Here is a 23,614-nt window from a genome sequence, read left to right on the forward strand (position 1 = left end):
ACCACCACCACCACCACCACCACCACCACCACCACCACCACCACCACCACCACCACCACCACCACCACCACCACCACCGGTGGGGCCGTCTCGTGCCACCAGCGGCCAGTCAGAAGACTTGGAGCACACGTCAACTTCCAACCTCCTCTCATTTGTCGGTAATTGATGGATTTGCGTTGAAGTCTTTATTTCTGTGTGTGTGTTGGATGAAAAGTGCTCGCACGCACACACATAAACCACAGTTTATAATCCACTTGATTTCGCATTCCATTTACGACTCATGACGGAAAGGAAGTTGGTAGGGCTTTTGGATAGGCTTGGTGCAAGGTTGTTTGCTTCTGTAAAATTAAGCAACTATGGTAAAAAAATTGCTTCTTTGAATAATTTGATCCGCTATTTATTTGTAAAAGAATTCGTTCAGCAGTCTTATTTGTTTGGTATGCTTTACAAGTGGTCTCCATTTACCCCACCAGCCTCTAAGTAGATCACAAGTAACCAGCCTTCTTTCCTTTTTCAGTAGTAAGGGAGAAATGAATACGGAACAAGGAATGCCTATTAAGTGGTGTCTTGAAACCCGCTCGCGACTTCCGAGCACCGCATTTCTCCGTGAGGTGAACTGCACAGGAAGTATTGCCTAGAGAGGGGCACCAAAAGCTGGCCAATATTTGTCCATCGCCTTGAAAGCATCCTGAGGAGGAGGGAGCAGTGCATCTTTGGACCATAGTATGCACCCATGTGCCCATGAACACCATAAGGAGCTTCTTAAGGATGACTTCCTCGTTTTGACATTGGGCAGTGAGTAGAACAAGGACCGCGTCTGCCAAAAAGTGAACACAATTTCAATGGGCAATGTGTTGTGAGTCTCCGCAGATGGGGATATTTACGGTTGACGACCTCTTTTTAACTTCGGGACCATGACTCCAAACAGACTTGAGGGTCTAAGTTACTCCTGAAGATGTAATACACTTTAGTACACCGAACAAGTGAGTGTCTGTCAGCGTGGATGGGTCACCGTGACGTTACGATACTGGTTGAAATTGAGGAGGGTGAGGAGGCCATGCAGTCAAGTTTATAAATTAAAGGTTTATTCGAATGGAAGGTGCAGTCTGGTCTACTGCGGATTTTCATTTGGAAAAAAATAAAAATGCCAACCAAATTTTTTTTCCCCATGAATAAGTAATCAAGTTAACTGGCTTAATTAGCCAGTCCACAATATCAATGTTTGATTAAACTGTGGTGAATGGCGTTAAAACGGCGATTTCGAAGTTGTAGCTGGTAGAAATACCAATTACAGACATGAAAAAATAAAATTTGGGAGAAAAAGAAAACAAGAATTGAGTGACTTGAATGTGTATCGAATGGAAGAAGAAGCAAATGGAGCGGAGGAAAAGATACTTTCCTTGAGGGAGGACTAACTTGACTAGGCTTTATTCCATGGTCAAGTTTCTCTTCTCTCTCTCCACTCTCTTATCTGCAGAATTCAAGCATCCACAGATGTTATTAATAAATGAGGAGGTAAAGTATTTTTATTTGAGAGAAGTGCAGCTTTTAATAGAAGCAGGAACTTGCTAAAGGTACCTTTAATGCCTTGAAGGTGTTACTTTTCGATCTTTGAGAGGCCTTAATTGATTGCTGACAACCGGACATTCTTCAGAGTCGTACCCTCCCTCAGTCATTTCTGATCGGACCATACCAAACAATTGCATCCTCTCTACGTGCTGGTTGAAACTCCAAAAGTAACGGTCAGCCAGTAACCCCAGCTGCACTCAACTAAAACCTTTGACAAACGCGTCGACTTGCACCTGGACAGACTTTGGTCTCTAGCCCTCAGGGGTGTAGGTAGTGACCGTAACTCGTTGGTCAATCAAGTCGTTTGACCTTATTTCTTTATTAATTGTAATCCTGCTGAGTAAGCTTAGGATGGGGTTTCGAAGACTCACGGGCGTAAAAACCCAGGATCATACGAAATGATCACTCCGTTGGCGAGAAATGTTGAGCTCAGACTCAACAAATGCTCTGACTGCTTCAACGGGCGTTAAATTCATTTTGCAAAAGTAAGCAATTGTAAGTCGTTATCTAAAAAACCCTTCAGATACCAAAAAGGGGACGTGTTGCATATATTTTAAAGCGGCCAAGAGATTTGTCTAAATGCGCTTTTGTACAAGTAAATGCCAACTGTGTGATTTCGTTTATCATTCCTCCCCAGTTCATTTTAACCTAAGAATACCGCCAAAGTTTCATTGCATTTCGGTGTAGCGAACAATCTTAAAAAAGAAGTGGGACTCAGACAACAACTTAATTGTCTTCTGTTTATTTGGAAAAAATTTCCTGTTGAAAGTACACGATTATTCCATCCATTAGTGATTTAGGGATCAAACTTTGACTTTCTTATGAAAAAAAACTGCTCCGATTTCTCAAATTTTCTGAAATTTTCTGCAAAAATTTATGAAACAGCTTCCTTGGTCTGCCTTGAAGATGCCAAAAATGCATGAGTCTTGATGAGCTGATGTGCAGAACACCGCAACACCGAGATGGTTCCTAAAACCGTAAAAATGTGATTCCTAAGATTTTCTTTGTATTTTTTCCTCTTTTATACACAATTCATCCCCTACAAGTGGAATCTATACCCGCAGTACAATACCTCCGAGAGTCAAACATTGTCATGTCATCGGAAATGACTAGAAGCAATGTACACGCAATAATGTCTTCTCATTACTAATCGTTGGCAGTCATTCATAAAAAATGAAGCTGGGGGAGCCATTTTGACCTGACTTGCTTTCCATTTATTAAGCCGCCTGCAGGCAGTGACAGAGGAACTGACATGCCTAGGGCGGCTCAATGGAAGATGAAATACCTTCTGCGCCATAGTTCAAAGGGAACCTAGGTTGGAGGACTGCGTGCTTGCGTGTTGACCTGCAATGAAATAAATTAGTTATTTATGTATTCATACTCTTAAGTGCGATATTGCCACTGGTCGTTGTCGCGCCAAGGCAAGCTACTTACTTGATTTAGCCACTGAGTCGTTTACAGTGGGCAGAGTAGACAGTTGGTTTGCGACGTTTTCACTTAGAAATGGTTGTAAAGTGCGGTATATACGTGTGAACACACGGGCAGTCTGTTTTGATTTCCCAAGCCAACTAACCACAGAATCATGAGTCTTTGTTACCGACCGTGTGAGTAAGCCGAGGGAGAGGCATGTGCGCATGTGTATGGTGGTTACGCCTTTTCTGTCTCGTGTTTACCATCTACCTACTTTTTTCTATTTCATGTGTAACCCTGTGGTTGTAAGATGTCAGTAAAGGTAACAAAAGCTTGAAAAAACCTTATCAGAGAACTACTATGTACCCTCCTTCCTCAAGAGTAAGTTTATAGGCGGTATAAATGCCCAGAGCGCTTTCATCATCAGAAAAAAGGCTCTCTTTGAAATGTGACTTCCATCTTCTCGCGTCTTTTTTCCTAATACTTTAGCAGCATTTGTATTTTCTACGCTCGACTTCTTCACTTATGCTTTACTAGTATGCACCTTATGGGCATTACAGCTCCTCCTCACCTTTAGGTTCATTAGAAAAGACATTAATATCATAGTTTCGGGAAGCTTATGTACTCTAGCGATGTTCATACTGTACACCGAAAGTCACTCCTAACCTCCACTTAAAAGTATTCGCTTTCTTGGGTCTTCTGATAGGGATCAGAAATAGATGACGGTGAGCGTTAGGCCTCTACGTCCGTGCTCGTACACTATTCATGCATAACAGTTGAGTATGAAGTGTTTCAAGCAGGTAAATCTCACCTGTAACTGTTTGACCTTCACCACAGACGCGCAGACAGCGAGGGAAGTCTTGCGGGGATGAAGTGGTGCATACCCTAGAAGAGTGGGGTGAATAAGGAATGGGTCGTTTGGAGACAGCCACTGCTGTGTTTGCTCACCTAATGAATTAAAGGTACTATTTCTTCTCATCTAATCAGTTAACAAAGAATGGAAAGTGGACAACACGTTTTGTAGGGTATATGAAAGATGTGATGCATAGCAAATTGATAGCCTTCGTTGATTGACAACCATTGATAGTGTGCTGCTTGTTAATGCATGTGGATGAAAGCCATTTGTTTCGCTTCCACCGCTAACGTTTTTCTTCCCATTGTCTTTGGTACAAATAATTTAACCCATTACATGCGTTAAACATTACTGGATGCTCTTCTTCACGTTCTAGCCCCGAATGGTACCACTCAACACTGACTGGCGCTATGAAAGATTTATGAGTTCCACTTTGTAGTGATCACTTAAAGAAAGCTTCTTTGTTAGTTTTTTCAAATTTTAGGTTAAAAAATACATGTTTTTTAAAAAACGCTACAGTTGAAGTTAAAGAGCACGACGTCAAGGGAAGAGCGTTTCCTTAAGATACCGACCATATCGAATCATAAAAAAGGTGTTAATGATATCCTAACCAGTTTTTTAAGAACAATATCTTATTTTAAAGTTTTAAATGAAGACAACCCTTTATTAGCAAGGTGCGGTTGATGTTTGTTTGACTACGCTTTTTGGGTGATAAGCAGGCAGATCGGACGCGCCTCCTCTTCGGTCCCTGAGGAGGAGGAGGTGACGACAAACTTCATTTTCCCCATAAAACTTCGAACACTCACATTATTGCAGTCCAGGATGTCCTTTTGTGACCTCTTTTCTCAATTCAGATTGCTGAAACCGATGGGCAAAGTGAAAAACTAATAAACACTTGTGAATAAATGGAACCCCATCACGCCAAGTTGGTAACTGAGCCGGTGGAGCAGCTTAGCATAGAGTGCAAAAATCACCTCCTGTTATACAAATAAAAAGATTAGTTGCACTTTTTGTTCTGGAACAATCGAAGACCTTGTCATCGGCACATTATACAGTTAGAGCCAAAGGTGAAAGCTATGATACGATGGATAGATTGGCACTTCATGTGGAGCCATCAAGGGAGGTAGTTTACTCTGGATAGTTTATGGGTCCTCAATGTTAGGCCTACAAGTGCTTAGTCGCAAGTTTTGTCCGTTGTTTATACCAGCATGACATTTATTAAAGACCACACCTTCACCCGCACGGCTCTTCAATGTCCTCTTCAACCACCTTGATGTCATGGTGTTGGGATTGCGTGGTCTCTGTCGACCACCTGGCAGCTGCTCATTCGATGGGAAGGAATCGCAAAGAACAGCTCCACCACCTGAGCCCATTTAAGCGATTGTATGGTTCTCACACGACCCTGACGCCTGCAATGCCGACAGAAATCACCGAATGGACATGTCGCAGGCTAGAGAAGATCCCTTTTCTTGATAATGAAGAAACACTTGTTGACATTGACAGGGTAATTTGATGCCACGTTGATGGCCGTGTTGGTGGATAAAATGTGTAGGCGCAGCCATCAAGAACGCGGGAATTTACCAACGGAATCTTCTTAGCGTCTAAAATGAAGACTCAATGGCACTTACCATCAACCCGACCCAAAAATTGGGTTAGGAAAGAGGTGAAATAGAAGTGGCCTTCTTGCAGGTTGAAAAAAACTTTCCCACAATTTCTGGCAATGCCTTTTGCATTTTCCCTGTCTTTCAATTGGCATTAAAAAAAGCGGATTTATAAAGGAAATAGAGGCATTAATATTGGCCAAAAGGACCTAGGGAAGATTCAGCCTCTTCCATTTGTATTTCTTCTACATTTGCATGATTTTCCAGCCGGAACTGGACCCTGAAACAATTTGGTGGATGACTCTGATCTACTCATAATTTTATTTTTTAAAAAATTTTCTCTTTTTGATTGCTTTTAATCATTCTTCTTTAAAGTGACGATATTCATCACCTCAACTGAGGACAGGAAAGGCGTTCAGATCAAACCGATACTTGGCGGATAGCGCTGTGCGAACTAGTCTGCACACGGTCGATGCAAGTGAACGGTGGCTGACAGACACGGTAGTACCTACACACGTGCATGCCAGATCCTGTAGTGCTCCGCAAAGCTTGTTGGTGAACGAAGGCATACAACTCTGAATGGCGGTGGTCTACTTCCATTGACAGGTGACTTCAAATACGGCGTAATGCAGGAACTCTCAGCCCCTTAGCAGCAACGCATGTGAATGATGCACCATTTGCAAGGTCTAAAGTACGTCTCTCAGCAACAAGCTTGACCTATTTGGGCGCTAGGTCATCGTACAGCAGCCATTCCTGTGACCACTCAATCATCGTGGTAAACGCCTGATTCAGATCTGGGCTAATTGGAACATAACCCGTCCTGAAATTCCAAAAAGATTTATCTATAGCAATGATTAGCACAGTTAAAAATAGCGAGTGCTAAATACCAAAACTGAGTCCTGCGCTTGACCTAGAAGGAGGTGAAGCAGCCCCTCGCCCTAGATGTTTGGACTGTATCAGCATATCCGTCAATGTTGACGTTTTCTCGTCTCTAAATGAAAACAGGCAAAAGTGTGTAAAAAAAAGTGGGCACCTTTTGCAAAATCAAGAGTTTTCAACTCATCACACTGAATTGTATGTTTTAAAATGATATCTTTAAACATATATTCATGCACCCAAACAAATACTACTTGATATAAAAGTAGCCGGTCGACTCTTTTTCAAATTGGACTCATTAGAAAGATCTAAAATATATTTTGCCCCTGCATTAACGCAAGGAAAAAAAGAGTAGGCAAGGTATCAAAATGCAATTGATTACCATTTGCTATTTTTTGGTCCTTAAAAACATCACTGGTCTCTCGGAAGTAATAGCTGCATACACAGCAGAACATGAGTGTTTACTCTAACCCCCAGGGCGAAACGTCACTAACCCGACAGAAAGCAAAAAAGGAAAGGCAGATTTAAAACTATTGCCATTTAGTAGAGTGGTATATAAGATTCACAGCAAAATTTACACACGGAAATAAAGTTGAAGTTTCATACTACTTAAGTAAACGTTCAAATTTAAGTAAGGTAGTATCCGAGTGCTGAACTAGAAGGCATGAAAAAATACAAAAAAAATGCTGAAGTTCAATTCATAAATTTATTTGAGTAATTGAACTTCTCGAGAGTTATCGTAATGCCCGCTTAAACTTCCAGCTATACACGTCACGAATTGGATGGAGTAACGGCTACAAGGGAAAGCAAATTTACATTGCCTGTCATCCTCTAAAGTGCTTGACTTATATATTTAGAATTATTTTAAATACAATAACAAAGGATTGTCTTTAGAAAGGAGAAAAAATTTCTTAAATGATTAACATCTTTTCCACATTATATGGCCCGAACTCTCCCCAAGGAGATGAGAAGTGTTGTACTTTGAAAAAAGATGCTGTATCACAGGTTTTTAAAATCTTCAGCAAAACAACTAAAATGTTAGGACACAAAAATGATGATTGCGATAGAAGGGACTGAAAGGCTCTCCGAGAATAAGCGTCCGCAGCTAGCGTCACACATATATGACGGCTTTAATTTACCTCTCCAAGCGCAGTTTCTCACCTTGTGTTGTAAACAAGGCGAGCAGATTACTTTGACCATTTTTGCTCAACTCAGCCAATTTGGAAGGTTAGGGCAAATTCCTGATGTCACATTCGGCCATCGAAGCAACTTATTGGACCGGGGTGGTTCGTTCTCCTCTGAGGTGGATATTGTTAACAGTTTAAAGCGTTCGCCTACATCCTATCGGGTATTTTTGGGAGAAAGGTATGAACTAACTGCATTAATAAAAGGCAGTCATTAAGTATAAATGTCCTTAGTTAACGACTGCAATATCCACCATCTAACTGGCAGTCAAACAACCCCTCTTGGGTTCAACCAATTTGGTGGTGGGTAGGGGAATGGTAGATCACCTGTCAACTCGCTTGCTGACAAAGTGAAGTGAAATTTATCAAAATGACAGATTGAAGTAGTGAATCCCTCTTTCAAACTCAAATAGAACCACCAAACCATCAAATTTGCCTCCGGGATTAAACAAATTAGAAAAGAGACTGCCTAAAACGCAACTAGAAGAAGCGTGGACGGTTTTTGATGACCAAAAAAGTGGACTTGGTGGGTATTTTCCTGACAAAGTGAACGTGTGTCTTTTGGGAGCAAAGTAAAAACCTGGCCACCTGCCAGCTTACATCTCGATTGTTTCACTCTCCTGGTGTCAATTTTGCGTGAGATTACGTGATAAAGTGACGGCAATTGCCACCAGAAAAAATACTATGGTACATGTGACAGATCTCGCAAGAGAAGAGTCTTCCGTCCACCTGATTTTACTAGTCCTTGCTATCCCTCATCAAGAAGCTTTCTTTTGTGTGCCCTTGAGTCAAGCAGCGGCAAGTGAATAAACCTAAGCTGTAATCGTCTTGTATTCCACCCGCAGTAGATCACAGATATCCACAAGTCGGAATGCAATGCAGACCTTGGAAGGGTGCCCATGTGCTGGATTGTTTGAACGGCAAACAAGGATTTGATGCAAAACTGAGAAAAAGATTCTGCAGCCCCGAACTCGAATGCAAAGCTACACCACTGACGACCTTGAATCCATTCCAACAATATTCACGGTCTCGGTAAGCCTAGTGGCTAAGCCAGAGCACAAAGGTCCTAACCATTTTAAAAAGGAGGGACGCATCTTAAGATCAGGCAAAAAAAACAAAACTTTGCTTGTATTTTCAGTCTTATTAAATTGCCTTTTGACCCGTAACATTTGACGGTCCTTCAGACAGACGGGCATGGAAAGGTCTTAAACACAGGAGTCGTTTCAATGATGACCGCCGTTCTTTGCTAAATGATAGAAAAAAGAAACACGGATCTCAAATTATACCAACAAAGACAAGGGAGAGAGTAAATGAAGTGTTCAAAATTTGTATCATTTTTGATGAAAAAAAGCGGTAAGCTGAAATTACCCATTTTTTCCCGCTTTTTTACTATTTTGAAAAAAGAATGGAGGAAATGGTAGCAATTTTTTATCACCAAATTGAAAGACTATTGTCCTTTTCCATACACAATGACCTTTGACCCGACGACGCACAAACACCTTGACTTCAACGCCTTCCCCTGGCCTTTCCATAAAAGATGTGAACCTTTTGATGTTCGATGAGTTAGCCATTCGATCTCGTTTCTAAGGTTACTTCCAGACCCAGGAAGACTTGCCTTTTTCTCAAAATTTTGTTTCTCTCTAAATTGGAACACAAATTATGCCTTGAGTAAGTTCGGGACATTAGTTTTTACTTAGTGCTTGGAGAGTAAGCATTTTGCTTTTAAAGTAGTGTTGCATCTTCGGGTATTAAGCTGCTTGGATGTAGCCGTGCAGCGGAAATCACAAGGGTCTGGAACCAGTCTCGTCAACTTCCTCTACCACCGTCGTACGGCGCCTTTTATGGACTTCCTTCCAGTTGACTGGTATTAGTCAAGTGAAACTACGCCAGGGTAGGTGCCCCATCATGGTCAGAAACTTAGTTAGCGAGTAAATCTGTGGAGGATCTCATCAAAAGGGCAAATGGCCAAGCTGTTGAATAGGCTTGACAGAGAGGGCTATGCCTTAAATCTAACAGAAAAAGTGAAAAAAGGCAATATACTTTCTTTTTTTCTGGAATTAAAGTGAAAGTCAGGGGGTGGTTACCTTTGAAAGGCGAATGGCGTGCAGTAAGTTCATTGCTGACCGATATCTGGTGTTCTTTCCACAGATTTGATGCTTTTGAGATCGGCGGAGGTCTTTTTCATCCTGATTCCAAAGAGAGCGCATTAAAATCTTTTGGCGAACCAAGCAGAATGGCTTCGACATGGCTATTAGACTGAGGATAAACTTTTCAAGCTGAATTAGGCTGTTTTTAAGACATTACGTTTAATCATCCCCAAAGTGTTCAAAAATTTACAATATTCACCTCCTCACGCACGATTGCATATTTCTAAACTTAATTAAACGAAAAATGTCAAAACCCGACCAACAAGTATTATACACAATTTGTGGAAAAGTTGACAATCTAAAGGTACATACACAGAGGCTTGTTATTCTCCAGAGACCTGGATATTTACGGCCCTTGCGGTGAGGGCGCTTCTCCCTCCGCTGTTCGGCCACTGCCTCGGTGTCACACCCCCTAAGCTAATGCCGGGTCTCCTTTCAATGGGATAGCTCAGAATGATGCATCGATGATTAGGGCAAGCAAATCCTCTCCTTGTTTATTTTGACTAAGGCTCACACCTAGATGTCACAGAGGGAAGAGGTCTGTTGTGAAAAGGTGAACTTAGAAGCACTCACTAACGAAGGCGGTTGTAAAGTCGTAAACGCAGTGATTCATGCCTGTCCGAGGACACGACACTCTTCACATTGCTTTTGGGATATAATCCGACTGTAGGTAAGTAGGCTGCAAGAAAACTATCCAGTGTTTAGCTCCATTTGCCTAGTAAAATTCCTCTTTTTTCAGACGATGGGATACCAAAAAGTCACGCCATTTGCTCCTAGATGAAATGGATGCGGCGGTGCATAACGTAGCCCTCATTGCTATCCCATGATCAAGCATAATTCGCAAGGGAGCTCATGATGGCCAAAGCGGTGGAGGGAGGCCTAAAGAGGACATTGTCATAAAAAAGACGCATTTTGATACTTTGCCTGGTTAGTCATCGCGGTGTCATGAAGTCCCCCAGTGTAGACCTTTTGTTCCACCCCTCACCTCGTTGGCTGATGGAAGGACACAGTTTAATCAGCTGAAATCCCTCCTAAAGTGATACTTGGGAATGCTGCAGTGTATTTAAAGATGCTTCTTCCACTATTTTCACAAATTAGCTTGATTTTGCACTGCATCGAGGTGTCTTATCACCGCAATCTCATCTCTCGGCTGCGGCGGCAGCAGCGGCGATTAGTTATTTATCCACACCTAAAGTTGGAGGCTTTTCGATGCTTTTTGAGGGTTAAAACTTTTACACTTTTTGCTAATTCTCTTTTAATACACATGGCCCAATAAACTCGTGAGATTTTTATCAAGTTAGGGAGGAGTTCGACTAGGGCTACCCCTGTGGACACATGAGGGCATGAAAGGGTACGTTTACTTGGTAGAACATGCTACACGCCTTCAATGACTGAATAATTAAATTAAACAGTGAAAAGTTCGTTTTGTTTGAAGGTGGATGGACTACTCTTTCCCAGTGATTCTCTTTGGAGCAATGACAGAGCCAGTGGTATACTTATTTCCAGCCTTAGAGATTATTCAAGGTTGCTTTTTGACCCTCAAATAGGTATAAAAAACATTTGAATATCTGTATTGACTGCCAACTGCCTCTGAAAGTGGACTAGTAAGTCGACTCGCTTTGAGTTCGAGGAACGAAAGCAATGTATTCTTCGGTTTTTCGCTGACAGACTGGATTGCTATGAGGAGTGCGAGTTGTATCCTGAAGTCCGTCGAGCAGACACCTGTGCCACTGGTCATTCTCAAGAAATTCATTCAATGTCCATCTCACTCTCCTTGGGCACGCATAATTGCAGTTTCAGAATAGCATGCTGTGGTGGACTAGGGGCGAAATTAATCACTGAAAGTTGTTCACTCACCAAAGGCTCGATTTGAAACCAAACACCACCTAAAATCCAAGCACGAAAAGACGTGTGCTTTCAAATGAGAATGAGGTTGCCACTGTCTCGTCCTCACCCGCACTAGCCGTATTTCTTCCGTTAGTATTCTTTTAGGTGATTATCACTGAACTTTGGCACTAGACAAGGGCAGACGAAAATGAGTAGGCTGTTAGGCCATGAACATGAGACAAAAGCAGCGAAATTTGCGTTAGTTTTGTGCCTTATTTGGGAACTTGATTGCCTAAACCAATGAAGTAGTTCTGAATGGTTCCTAAAATTGCTTAAGATTTATCTTTTTTTAAAAGAAGGCACATCATGTCATCTTGTACCAATCCCGTTAGTGTGATCTCAAGGACTAATTATCAAACCATTACCTGGACGGCTTGACGACCCGGCAGATGGATAAGCTTCCGAAGCCTTTAGTAATATACCCATCCACTTGTGATTTTGAATTAAAAAGGGACTAGATATGTGTCTCGTTTGACTCTACTGGTGTGCTTTACCACAAATTACCAGACCTCATAAAGTCGAGATTTTATCAAACATCCTGGCACAGCAGGGAAGAAATTAAACAAATTACGACCCTCTCTTTCTTTAGTTAAGAAAGGAATTGATGAAGCTTCGAATGCGCACAGTTCAACACATCTCTTCGACAAACTTCAGTTAACTCGCCCATTTAGGGCGAATTTTAGGCAAAGTGGCTTGCTACTTTGACGTCTCTGTTGGCATCTGCACAAGTCCGGCTTCTCTAATCCTATTTACCATAAAATTTGAATATCATAAAAACTATCTGGCTGAGTGATCGGAAATAGGGTAGTTAAATAACTAACGAAATAATTACTCATCAACCATAACGAGCACTAATGTGGTGTTTACTGGGCCGCCGAATGGAGTACCCAATCAATGACAAATAAATTCGTTTGGAGCAGGGGGGGGGGGGGCAAAATTTGCCAATTTTAAACCATTTAAGGCCAAAGTTGTGAGAATGTTAGTAAGGAGAGTGTTTGCAAAAAACACCGACTTCTGATTGGACCGAGCGGACGAATCGGTAAGATGCGTCGTTGGCGTAAACAGTCAAACCGTTTCGTGTAGTTTCGCCTCAGCATACCGTGTTTACTCTAACAAGGTAGGCCAAAAATTATACCTTTACACATATTTTGCAGCGGAACAGCAAGGAAGAGAGTACTCTTGCACTTTCGGGTACGTTTTTGTCCTTTGGCTTAGTACCCATATTCTTCCATAAACCACGGTTTTATTCCTTTGTTGATTCCATACTTCTTGTCATAAGAAGCCGGCGTCAAGTGTTTAAACCGCGATTTGCACTGGACGCAGCTAATTGGTTGATAAAAACAAACTCCTGGTCACATTAATCATTCAAATCTAGGTATTTTGCTACTAAGTGTCCAGATTTATTTTGATAACACAATCGTACTTGCTTTATTTATTTTTTCATTTATGCACTTGGGCGCGATTTTTCTTACAAGTTTGGATGTTCAGAGATATTTAAATTTTTGCAACTACGGAACCCTTCAAATTTGCAATCTAAAATCTTTCATTAAATTTCGTAAATGAGGAGAATAGACGTTTCTATTCATTGGTGGACACATTTTCCATCAACTTACCCTAGATAACTCCTACCAAATCACTCCGATTTTCACAATTGCTTTTCCTTTTTTATGATAGTGACTTACCAAAATTAGAGAGAATTTTGTTCTCTGACAGGAGTTTTTTTGAACTGGCATGAAGTTTTGCTTTGAACAACATCACAGTCTCTTTGGCTCTCCTCCCCCAATTCTATAAACTACTGCCTGCGTAAGGTTGTACAAATAAGTGATTTTTTGTGTAAAATTGAACGAAATAAAAAATGTTTTATTTAGAAAATATGTGATGAACAGGTGTTAATAGATGACAAGGGGTTTTTAATGTTATCAGGTGATTTTTCTGTTTACCAAAGGAAAATGAAACTTATCAATCCTTCCATCAACTTGCTTTGGAGAGTAATTAATCGTACTTAACACTTCGTGATTACGAAATTCCATAAATTCTAGGTGGCAAATGAGGTCATCCGTAAAACCGAAATACTTCCCTCATTTCCGGTCACTTGGATGCACCATAAATGCTGATATTTTTAATCAAAGAGAATTTTTTTCCCAATTGCTTAAAATTAAATTAGACTAAATGCCTATCAAATTTGTCTAAACACATATTCGCAAAAAGGCGTAGAGAGTGAGATAGGATCTAAGGTTTCGAAAATGCGTGATTTATGATTAGAGGGCGCATGATTTAGACAATGGGAGGAGTATTCGTACAGAATGTTCTCAACCCCTAACCCGCCAGATTTGTGATTTCACTGTAAAAGTGAAAGCAAACGGTGTTCACAGAGGTCATGCCGACAATCCAGAAAGGTCGGCAAAGGGTTAAAGACAAAAAAAGAATTAAGTGCCTCATGTCATCTAGCGGCACAGACAAGTCCCGATCACAAAGTGGTCGAGCCCCAACTTGAAAGGTGGGACGAGCTATGCTGGTAACATGTTGGCACCCACTTTAACAACCACTGACAGACTACCATTTGGTCTATTTTCACAACTCAAGTTGCTCAAAATGAACAAAAGTGGCATTATTTTGCAGTTTTGTTTGCTTTTAGGCCAAAACATGTCAAAATAACTAGAGACTCTCACAGAGTCCATAAATTACATTGAAAGTATCAATTAGGTGGATGCCCTTCGGCAATACAGTATCCTGAGGATAGAAGAAGAAAGATCCTTGTCCTTCTTTACATGATTAACCCACTTTATTTGTTTCCTATGGCTTGCTCAGAGGAGAAGATTATGAAATAATTGAGGGTAGACAGGGTCATTCCAAGTTCAGGTGGAATCACTGAGTCAGTCCTAAATAACCAAATTTGTATACCACTTCAAAGGGTCTCCTTGTATTCTACTTAACCCAACCCTAATGGCAATGAAAAGCTAAATTTGGCAAGTTTTGCGTCTTAAATTGCCCCATAGCACTTTATTCTTAAGCATTCATCCATCTGTTCTAGCGTCGTGCAGGGGGAGAGAGTTCATCATATTTCAATGCGATCAGGTATGGAAATGTGGTGTCCCACACATCATCCAATATTAACCCCGTCCTGAAGAGGCTTTCCTATAAATATTTGTGAGGTTTGTAGACCACCTACTCCCTATCTATTATATAGTTTATTTGTAGTGAAAATTTTTTCTCTCTTCTATCACTTCCCTCACTCCTAGCTAATTCACTTTCCGGCACGAAGACACATGCATTTTCCCTTCTGTGTGGATTAGCTCTCCCTTCCCTGTCTCGATACCTTACTCTCCTTCCCTGTGCGGCTCTACAGACGAGCACCTGAACGTGGTTTGCACTTACTTATTTTTTTTCAGTATTATGTGCGATGCTAATATTCCCGAATTGTTATTAATCCTTTTTTTACACTATAAATGGCTAATTTAATATTCAATTTTATCTCGAAACTATGCTAATTAATTTTGGCAGAATTTTTAGAGGGTAAAACACATTTAGCAATGGGACATCCGATATAACCATTATTCTACAGCGATAAAAGTCGGTTTGGCGGCAGGTCTATTGACACGAATGTTTTATGAGGTGCCAAGTAGTTTACCCCCATATCTGGTAGACTACTTCATTGGTGCCATTCCTATCCTCAAAATTTTCCCTAATCGGTTTTTAATTGGTCCTACCTACAGGTCGTTTACAATACTCCAGACGCTCCCTAATCCACGAAGATGGAAAGTACGATGTAGATAATGAGGGAAAGAAGAAGTGATCTACGATCTTTAGTCTTTTCAATAAGTGCCAAGCCAGAGTGTCATTACTACAAAAATCTAACATAAGTTCGCATTATACGGCTTCTTAGGGGAAAAAGGGAGAGAAGCACAACGCGATCTTCAAACAGAGGCACCAAGTTTTTTTGGAAGGTTAGAGGAAGTGCTTGCGTTGACTAGGTCCTAATTTCTTCTGGTTATCAATGTCATGTCTCCAGAAAGACCTTTTTAATAACATTTCTTTGTCGTTTGCACTTGGTTTTTTATGAGTCAATTTTCAGTAAGTCACTTTCTTATTTGATGGCACAAAGGACCTCAAAAGTTATCCAAAATACTTACATTCTTTTTTATAAAGCATCCTTTGTTTTTAATAAGATGGGCTCCACAACTTTCCACTGACAATAACAGGGCTAAATCGCTCAATCTAATAGTAAGATTGCAGTTGATCTCTGGGTGAGCCGGAAAAGGCAGGCGAAACTTGGTCTATCCAAGTAGATGTACATGCTGCCCAGAGCAAGTCTATTTTTCTATTCTTCATAGCTGCCCCAGATCCCTTCTAATGCCTTGTGGTTAGTCTGAGGAGGAGCGATTGGCAGCGATTTTACTTCGAAGTTTAACCATGTCTTCTGAATTGGCAGCAGACGGGACTTTGTAGTTATCTCGTTGCCATTAAGCACTCCGCTATCACGCCGGACTGTTGCTATATCCGAAAAATGCGGCTTAGGCTTTGTTTCGTTAAATCGGAGACAAAGTGGGAATTTGCGTGACCTCTTGTGTTGCCTAGGGAGGGCAGGCCAAACAAGTCCTGAAATGGTGCACTGCCTGTGGATACTGCTTAAATCCATCTAATCTTTCACTTTTATTAAATAACTATCTCTTACCCTCACCACCTCTAAATCCCACCTTCGAGTAGAAGTGTCTGCTTTCACCACAAGCTCGGCTCACTGCTGGGGAGATCAATTTGCCCATACGAAGCTGGATACATTTTTTCAGGGTTCCACATCGTCTGTTTGATTTAAAATTTTAACTACGAGAGGTCTATTTAATAGGAAAACTAGTCTTTTTCCAAAATACTTGGTTTCCTTAATCATTTTTTGCGACATCTTATTGTCTATTTTTTACATTACTGCCTGCAAATGAAAGCCACAAACCCATGATTTAAAGGGATATATCGAGGGAGTGCTGTAGTGTCAAGGGAAAAGGAACAAAGGATCCACGCAATTATATCTTTGTTAGAAGGTTTAAAGGTACAACTTTGGCCTTTTTAACTTGCATGGAAGATAGGCGAATAATCATCCCTTGTGGACAAAGAAGCAGTCAAGTTGTACCTTCAAATGATCAAAACTTTGCGGAATAGCAGACGTGCTTCCACCTTAAGTCTGCACAATTCCATGGCGCTTGAGTCAGTCAGGTCAGTCAGAAGGACTAGCAGGTACGATGTTCCCACAAAACCAGTGCAGCAGCTACAATGTGGAAACAGGGAGATCCATGTGGCCTAGACCTCCCACACAGTGGTCACTTTCGCGGCTAAATTTTTCTATCAGAACAGATTCTGCACTGAGGTTACCACATCCTTGCTCCTTCAAGCAGTCGAATTGTTAATGTCTCAAGCTGTCGTCTGTGGTGTCACACTTTGAGATCTGCACTCAAGCTTCTAGTACAAGGAGGGAAGAAACAGCATTTTATATTTTACCATAGAAATTATCCGACAAAGGCATCAAAATTCGCTAAACAGTACCAAAACCTCAGCACCACAGAGCGTGTTTCTCGAAGCTCTCCGTGGTCACTCAGAAACTCGAAGACTTCCAATTCCAGCCTTAACAACGTACCAGGGAGAATTGCTAACTTTGGTACTGCATTGACCAGTTTGATGCTCCCTATTTGCCACGATCTGTCCGAACTCTTGGCACCTTGTTCCGATTTTCGGTCCTCGTTCCTTCCAACGTCTTTGAAAGTGGGGAAGACGATCCTAGCACATCGTGTTGTATGCGTTGCAGGCAGTTCCACCATCCCATTTGGGTGAAGTCCCTTCACCCTTTAAGCGTCAGTCGATTGGCTTGATCACCGAGCTTACAGCATAAAGTACTGACAATCCACTTGATGGGGTCTAACCTGACACTACTCACCTCGGTGTACCTCCTACCATCCGTGGATGCTTTCCTGCCACATGAGGGGTCTTAAGAAACCGCGACCTAGTGTATCTGATCCATAAATTTAGATGTTGTAAGCATGAACATTGGATTTAGTTCAGGTAGTATCGAAGTAGTGAACTCATACAAAATAAATTTTATAGATTCCCTTTAAAAATTTGTACATTCTCGGTGGTGCTCTTCACTACCTTCCTTTTATGCAGACCGCTCGCACCACTGGAGACTTGCCACTGTAGAAGCTTTCCTAGAATCGCGGTTGAAGGAGGTGCGGTCGTGAAGTCCACCGTCTAGAGGCGGTCTAATTGAATAATCTAAACCATCAATCCAATGCTAGCATATCATTTTCAAAAAGGATCCGCCTTTCCTTTTCCGTCACAAAGACCTCCGCGCTAGTAATGATATTTAACAGTGAGGGGAGGAGGGGAAAATTCAACTGGTGAGGGCGTGGCAGAAGTGGCTCCCACCCACAAACCCATTGACAGATGGTAGACAACACGATTCAAATCCTAAAAACCCGTTTTTTTGCCTTTTTTTGTTTGCACACTTAGCGCTCTAAGTTGTTTGTTGAATGAGCGACTGCTTAGCTGGCTGACCTGTGATGGGAGGTAGAGACTGATTTACGGCATTAAGTAAACGGGTAACCCGTTGATCATTCTCCAACATCTGACTTCTAAGTCATGCAGTACCTCTTCTCCTGAGGAACTTGCCTTCGATGTACCATATACAGAGCTGCTGAAGGTCTGACAGTAACAGGGTAAGATCTATCTTCTTGAAAAACATTCTGGACCGAGTGGGGAATCAGAGGACAAGGCAAGATGGATGGGAGGATGGGAGACAGCGAAGGAAAGGAGGGGTGATGATGCCCTGTTTTGACGACTTGGCAACAGAAACAAGTCAGAAATGGGTCCCGCTAAGCTTTGTTTTTCTCTTTACTTCCATAAACGGGCCAATTCAAAAGCGATGGAAGTTGCAGTAAACCTTTGCCTTAACTAAATGGCAGTGGTCTCTGTTTCAATAAATAAAGCGCCTTTGCTATCACCCTAATTTTTGACAGGAACATCATGCCAAATTTCTTTGTACAGACATGCGAAAATTATTGTCTTTTTAAAAACGGATATTAAAATTTTGTATATAAATCTTAAATTAGCCGTGAAGTCACTGCTACCTACTCATTTACTTTAAAGTAGCATATCGACAGATGATCCGCATGACAAGAAATGCGTCCAACTAAACCCCATGGAAAAAATCCTGTGCTATGGCAACGGCATATAAAGGAGGTGCATTGTAGGCCTCCTTTAAATAAGACATTGTCGTTGCGACCTTAATGGGGAAAAAACAAAGTAACATTGGAAAAGAGAGAAGGACCGCCCCACAAATTAAATATTACTTGAATGAGAGACATTTTTGAAAAAGGAAAAGCCACTGACACGACGCTTTGTTTTTCGTTGCTATAGTGACTCAAAAATTTGAGAATAGGCAAAAATATACAGCGTCATCCGGTTAGTGATGAGGGAAAAGTGGGAGACATATAGTTGTTTGGAAGCTTTTAGTAGCTTCTCTTTTCCCTTTCCTTAAATTGCCTTGCACGAAGCTCTAAATCAGGCATAGCGTCCTGTCGAGCCTTCGTTGAGGTCGCAACAGCCCATAGTAGCTGTGGGGGAAACATGCTGCTTACTAACGCTTAACAGAACTGAGGGTCTACCAGACTGGCCCGAAGGTCACGCCAGGCAGAGCGGAGACTGAAGCTCCCTTATGGTTAAAATATCAACCCACAACAGAAGGACAAATATATCCAAGTGTATATTTATGGGTCAGATCATTCCCAAAGACTCAAAGATGTCATCTCAGTATTCATGAAGGGGCATTATTATTTGCCCAGAGGGATTGGATAACAATCAGCACACGCCCAACGTCATGGTGACTGAAATGGGCGTAGATAACCTATTCAAAGGCTCCTTTCTACTTTACTTGTGTGAATTTAAATAATGAAATTTAAGCATCGAGGGAAATCTTAAGTCAAGTCGGGACCGTGAGTTTCCCAAAGGCATAATATAGCGATATTTTGTGGGGTGGACATGGTTCCTTCTTGCCGATGCGTTTGCACATTGACCACAGGATTTTAAAGACACCTAAAAACATCTTGTCAGTACGGCTAAAATTATCCTCTCGCATGCAGTAGTGTGTAACTTTTTGAAGGGGCGAAAGTTCGCGAATTTTTGTGTGATATTCCCTGTCTCTGGTGCATTGCCATGGTGAGCAAGCAGTCCACATGCTGAATAAGTATTGGTTCATGGAAAGAAGTTACTGTGACCACTGAGGCTGACAATGCTAAGAATCCTCACGTTGGAGAGAGTCACTGTCACACAGACGTAGAGCAGTACAGTCGGCCACCTTTGAAACGTCAACACCTTTTGAGGGGTATCACCACCACAGCACTGCGCTTGGTATATTCCGTACACATCAGGGCGTCTTTGCTCACTGTGGCATAGGTAGCTTAATTTTACACGACTGTTGCCCCCTCTAGCATCTATTTTAACGGTGTATGGAAGGGACTAGCCCACAACATATCTGTCTCTCACCACGGCCTCATCGCTTTCTGCAACTCTAAACTTGGCAGCCTTGATTTTACTTCGTGATTTTGTGTGTGTCCAAAAATTCCGAACCTAACTCGCTTAAATAAAGGAATTAGTCTGGAGATGAATCGGATGAACACTTTAATTCTGGAATCGCCTTTTGAAAACGACTCATAAATATAGGATGAGTGAATGTCCCTTAGATATGTATGCCATTTGTTTTCCCTACATTATTGTTTATCCTTCCTATTCTACCGTTTTTCTCCCAAAACTGTAAAAAATTTTTGTGTTCTAAGCATAATACCAAAAGAAAACACCTCGACTGAAATCATTCCCTTTTGCTAAATTGGTTGCTGAATTGTGTTTAAGTAGCATATGCGTAATCTGCTTTGCAACAACTTCATTCTTAATAAATTCATAAGATTCACAAAGAAAATGGTATTAAATTACTTACATTCGCTTTTCATAATAAAAAGGGGACTCCCATAAAATTAGCAGAGCATAAAAGTCTCTGCTAAAAATTTGCCTTATATCTGCTATTAAAGATTATAAAAGTCCTTGAGTACTTATTTTGATGGTCTAGTCCAAACATAAAACAATTTTGGCCACTTTGACTAGTTGATTTAAACTGAGAGGCATTAACTCTGTTTTCCTGTAGTGCTTCGCCTGCTTCGCCCTTCTACCCTCGGATTTGCCTCGTTGGGTCGGGAAAATTCGCTAGAGGGGGGAATCTTTCATTGTGTAAATTGAGAAGGGAGGGGGGAGGAATTCAACGAGTTTTAAAGTTTGCCTACCCCTCCGCCTTGGAACTTGATGACGTCTGGTCTGTTCTAGGGTTGTTATAGTCTACCCACCTGTCACCTCAAAGGTGGTGGCTCAGACAAGCCTTTAGTACATCCATTCAGTCGATGTGTCTCCTCCTCTAAAATTATTTTTGTGCTCTAAAGAGTTGCAATTATTTTCACAAAATAATTTTTTCAAATATTTTATGTCAGAACCACAAGGATCTGGTAAATTCACTTTTTACATTTCTTCCGAAATTGAAAGGCGAAATGCGCCGCCCAAAATAGACAACTGCCACACCTTTCCTTTTTTCACTCCTCTCTTCTATACTTTCAAAGGAAAAATTTAAGACTTTTTCCTCCTTAAAGATTACAACTTATAGCTGAAGAGTTTATAAGGGTAGCTAAATAACTAACTTCTGTGTCTTCTTGTTTTTCAGGCTAGCCGTGTGTATGTGTGTGAAGAAGCATTTACTCATCTCCTTGTTAAATATTTATTAGGACCACCAAAATGTGTAAGGTAATTTTTTCCAGGAAACCTACTGTCGGCCTTTGATTTATCCAACTTATATTTCCAGCTTCTGTAAGCACTCAGCCTCGTCCTGGATGTGCAGCGGAGCCTGAAACCTCCAAACAAAGGTGATCCGGTTTTCTTACATCCAGGCGCATTAATATAAAGCTAAGAACAAAAAAAACAATGCGGAGGTGAGAAAAGAAAAAAAGAGAAATCTATTTCTGTATCTGAACATCCTCTGCCTCTTCATATCTGGAAGGTGAGGAATAGAGTGGTTGCAGGAACAGGATTGATGATGACTGTGTGAGAAAATCCTATCCTACTTTTGCTGGCGATAACACATCCTTTAGAAGGTTTTTTCAGCACCTAGTAATCACGTAATATAGTAGACAAGTTGTTGTAAAGATTAATTTATGTAAAAGAGAGATCTGCTAAACCGACCAATTTCTGGGCACCAGATCCAAATCACGGTCATCTGGGTTCTTCTCAAGAGCATTAGTGGATTTATCCTCCCTCTAACCATGCATTCAGCAAACCTTGTGGAATTCTGCTGCAAGGATTTGAAAGCAGGTCCTCCAAAAGGACGCTCGAAGAATATCTTTTTTCTCCACTTTTGTCGAAAGGTTGATAGACGTCTGATATATTCCAAGGCCTGACTGTTAATGCTAGGATGGTGCCTCTGTGTAGGTAAAAAGTGCAAGCTCGGCTAGTTCAAGGATTTGTTGATATACTCTATTCAAAGTGAATTCCATCTCCTTAAAAGGCTGACAAGATCTGCATGTTCCACTTGAGTTTCGTCTTCTCATTCCCTGCTTTATTATCCGGGGGCGGATGATTCTGCCAATGTGTCCACGTAATAAAGGCGCAATTACTCCTCGGCTTAAGTGGAGAGGCGTCCAACCAAGACTACTGCCGTTTGTGTAGAAAACATTACAACTGCCCTATATATTCGTTGTCAATGAGCGTTTGAGCCAGCGGGGTCCTGACGCTCCCCAATTTGTAGATCCACCTCCTAGCGGTATCATGGGGTCACACCGGTAGTCTTCCACCTTTCTTCCTTGTCGTCAGTGAGGTTAACCACGGCGCTAAGTGACAACTAACAGGCGCCTTCAAGAAGAGGTAAACTTAGGGGCAAGAGGTATCACGATTTGATAAGGCGTCAAATCAAAGCATAAGCAGTTTCGGACTTCTCACTTTTGAAGTCTCATTTTATTACTTAATGGGGAAAATTATTTTTGCTAGGGGATAATTGGCAAAACCCTGCGGATAGAGCAATTATCTTGCAGCCTAGATTCTGTCAATCGCTGGCTTAGTCATTAACTTGGGTATCCATTTTGTGTAGCCCTCGATGAGCTCTCACTTAGTCGTCAACTTTTGCAAATAACCGACTGAGACGTATGAAAAGGAAATGCTTAATTCCAGTTTCATCGGCAAAATTTGCACATTTTTTTGTTGAAGTCAAACGAAGAAGTGTCTGATTTTTTGCTGCAGTAATTAGGAGGTGGATTAAGGGACCAGTGTGATGTGCATCAACAAGCGTGGAGGGCGTGTCGACAGGACGCCTGTCCGCGCAAGTTCTTACAGAGTCCTTCCGGCGCGGTGGCGGTTTTGTCACTTTGAAGGAGTGTAAAATACATCTATTAGTTTCTTCTCGGTGAGAAAGATTTGATGGTACCTTGAAGACACTCTTCGAAGTGGTGCACCCGCATTTGGTCACACGAGAGATTTCCTGCCACCACATTCCTTATACTCAGTGTGGACTTGATTTTTGTGTGTTAGAAGGAAAAGGCTGGAAATGTTCTTCAGGAAGGATTCAAGGACTCTACCCACTCAACACAGATTTTGGGACAGTCACTCACCTTGGATTGAGCTTTTTGCGAACTAGCTGATTCCTGGGAAGACAACTGTAATGCAGTACTGAGACTGTCATAGACAGACAGGTGCATGGACGTCTTTGAGGGACCTCTCTACTCAAACAAGTAACCCCTAGACCTTATAGCTTTCTTCGTCATCACACGGCGTTCATTGCGCCTGCCATTCCATCCTCCCTAAAGGTATTTGAAAAGGACTGGACTAGTTCAGTCTGCTTCAGTTTTTAAAGGTGGTCTAGGCTTCTCAGCCCTCGGAACGTATGTAAATGACAACCCTAGTATCTGTCATTTAACCGTAATGTCACATAAACGGGGAAAGGAACTTCTATGGGCGCCTCCATACCCTAAGGGGACAAATGGTCAAGAATCCAAAATCGCTCAAAATTTCCCTTTTCTCCAGAGTTGA

General features: G+C 41.5%; 2 protein-coding genes across 2 annotated transcripts; both read left to right on the plus strand. All coding sequences in view use genetic code 11, as the record gives it.

Annotated features, from left to right (window-relative positions):
- Nucleotides 1-280: 280 nt before the first annotated feature.
- EGR_05706 (hypothetical protein) lies at nucleotides 281-4,395 on the plus strand (the record flags this gene model as incomplete). The annotated part of the gene is made up of 3 exons (XM_024494955.1): nucleotides 281-437; nucleotides 1,083-1,176; nucleotides 4,317-4,395. The coding sequence occupies 3 exons, from the start codon at nucleotides 281-283 to the stop codon at nucleotides 4,393-4,395; spliced, it is 330 nt and encodes a 109-aa protein (XP_024350651.1).
- Nucleotides 4,396-14,047: 9,652 nt separating this feature from the next.
- Nucleotides 14,048-23,614, plus strand: EGR_05707 (hypothetical protein; the record flags this gene model as incomplete). Its single annotated transcript, XM_024494956.1, has 6 exons — nucleotides 14,048-14,172; nucleotides 15,537-15,598; nucleotides 15,630-15,748; nucleotides 20,989-21,051; nucleotides 21,264-21,343; nucleotides 23,392-23,614. 6 exons carry the CDS (start codon nucleotides 14,048-14,050, stop codon nucleotides 23,612-23,614), a joined length of 672 nt encoding a protein of 223 aa, XP_024350652.1.

Source organism: Echinococcus granulosus, assembly GCF_000524195.1.
Source record: "Echinococcus granulosus chromosome Unknown EG_S00044, whole genome shotgun sequence".
Lineage (NCBI taxonomy): Eukaryota > Metazoa > Platyhelminthes > Cestoda > Cyclophyllidea > Taeniidae > Echinococcus > Echinococcus granulosus.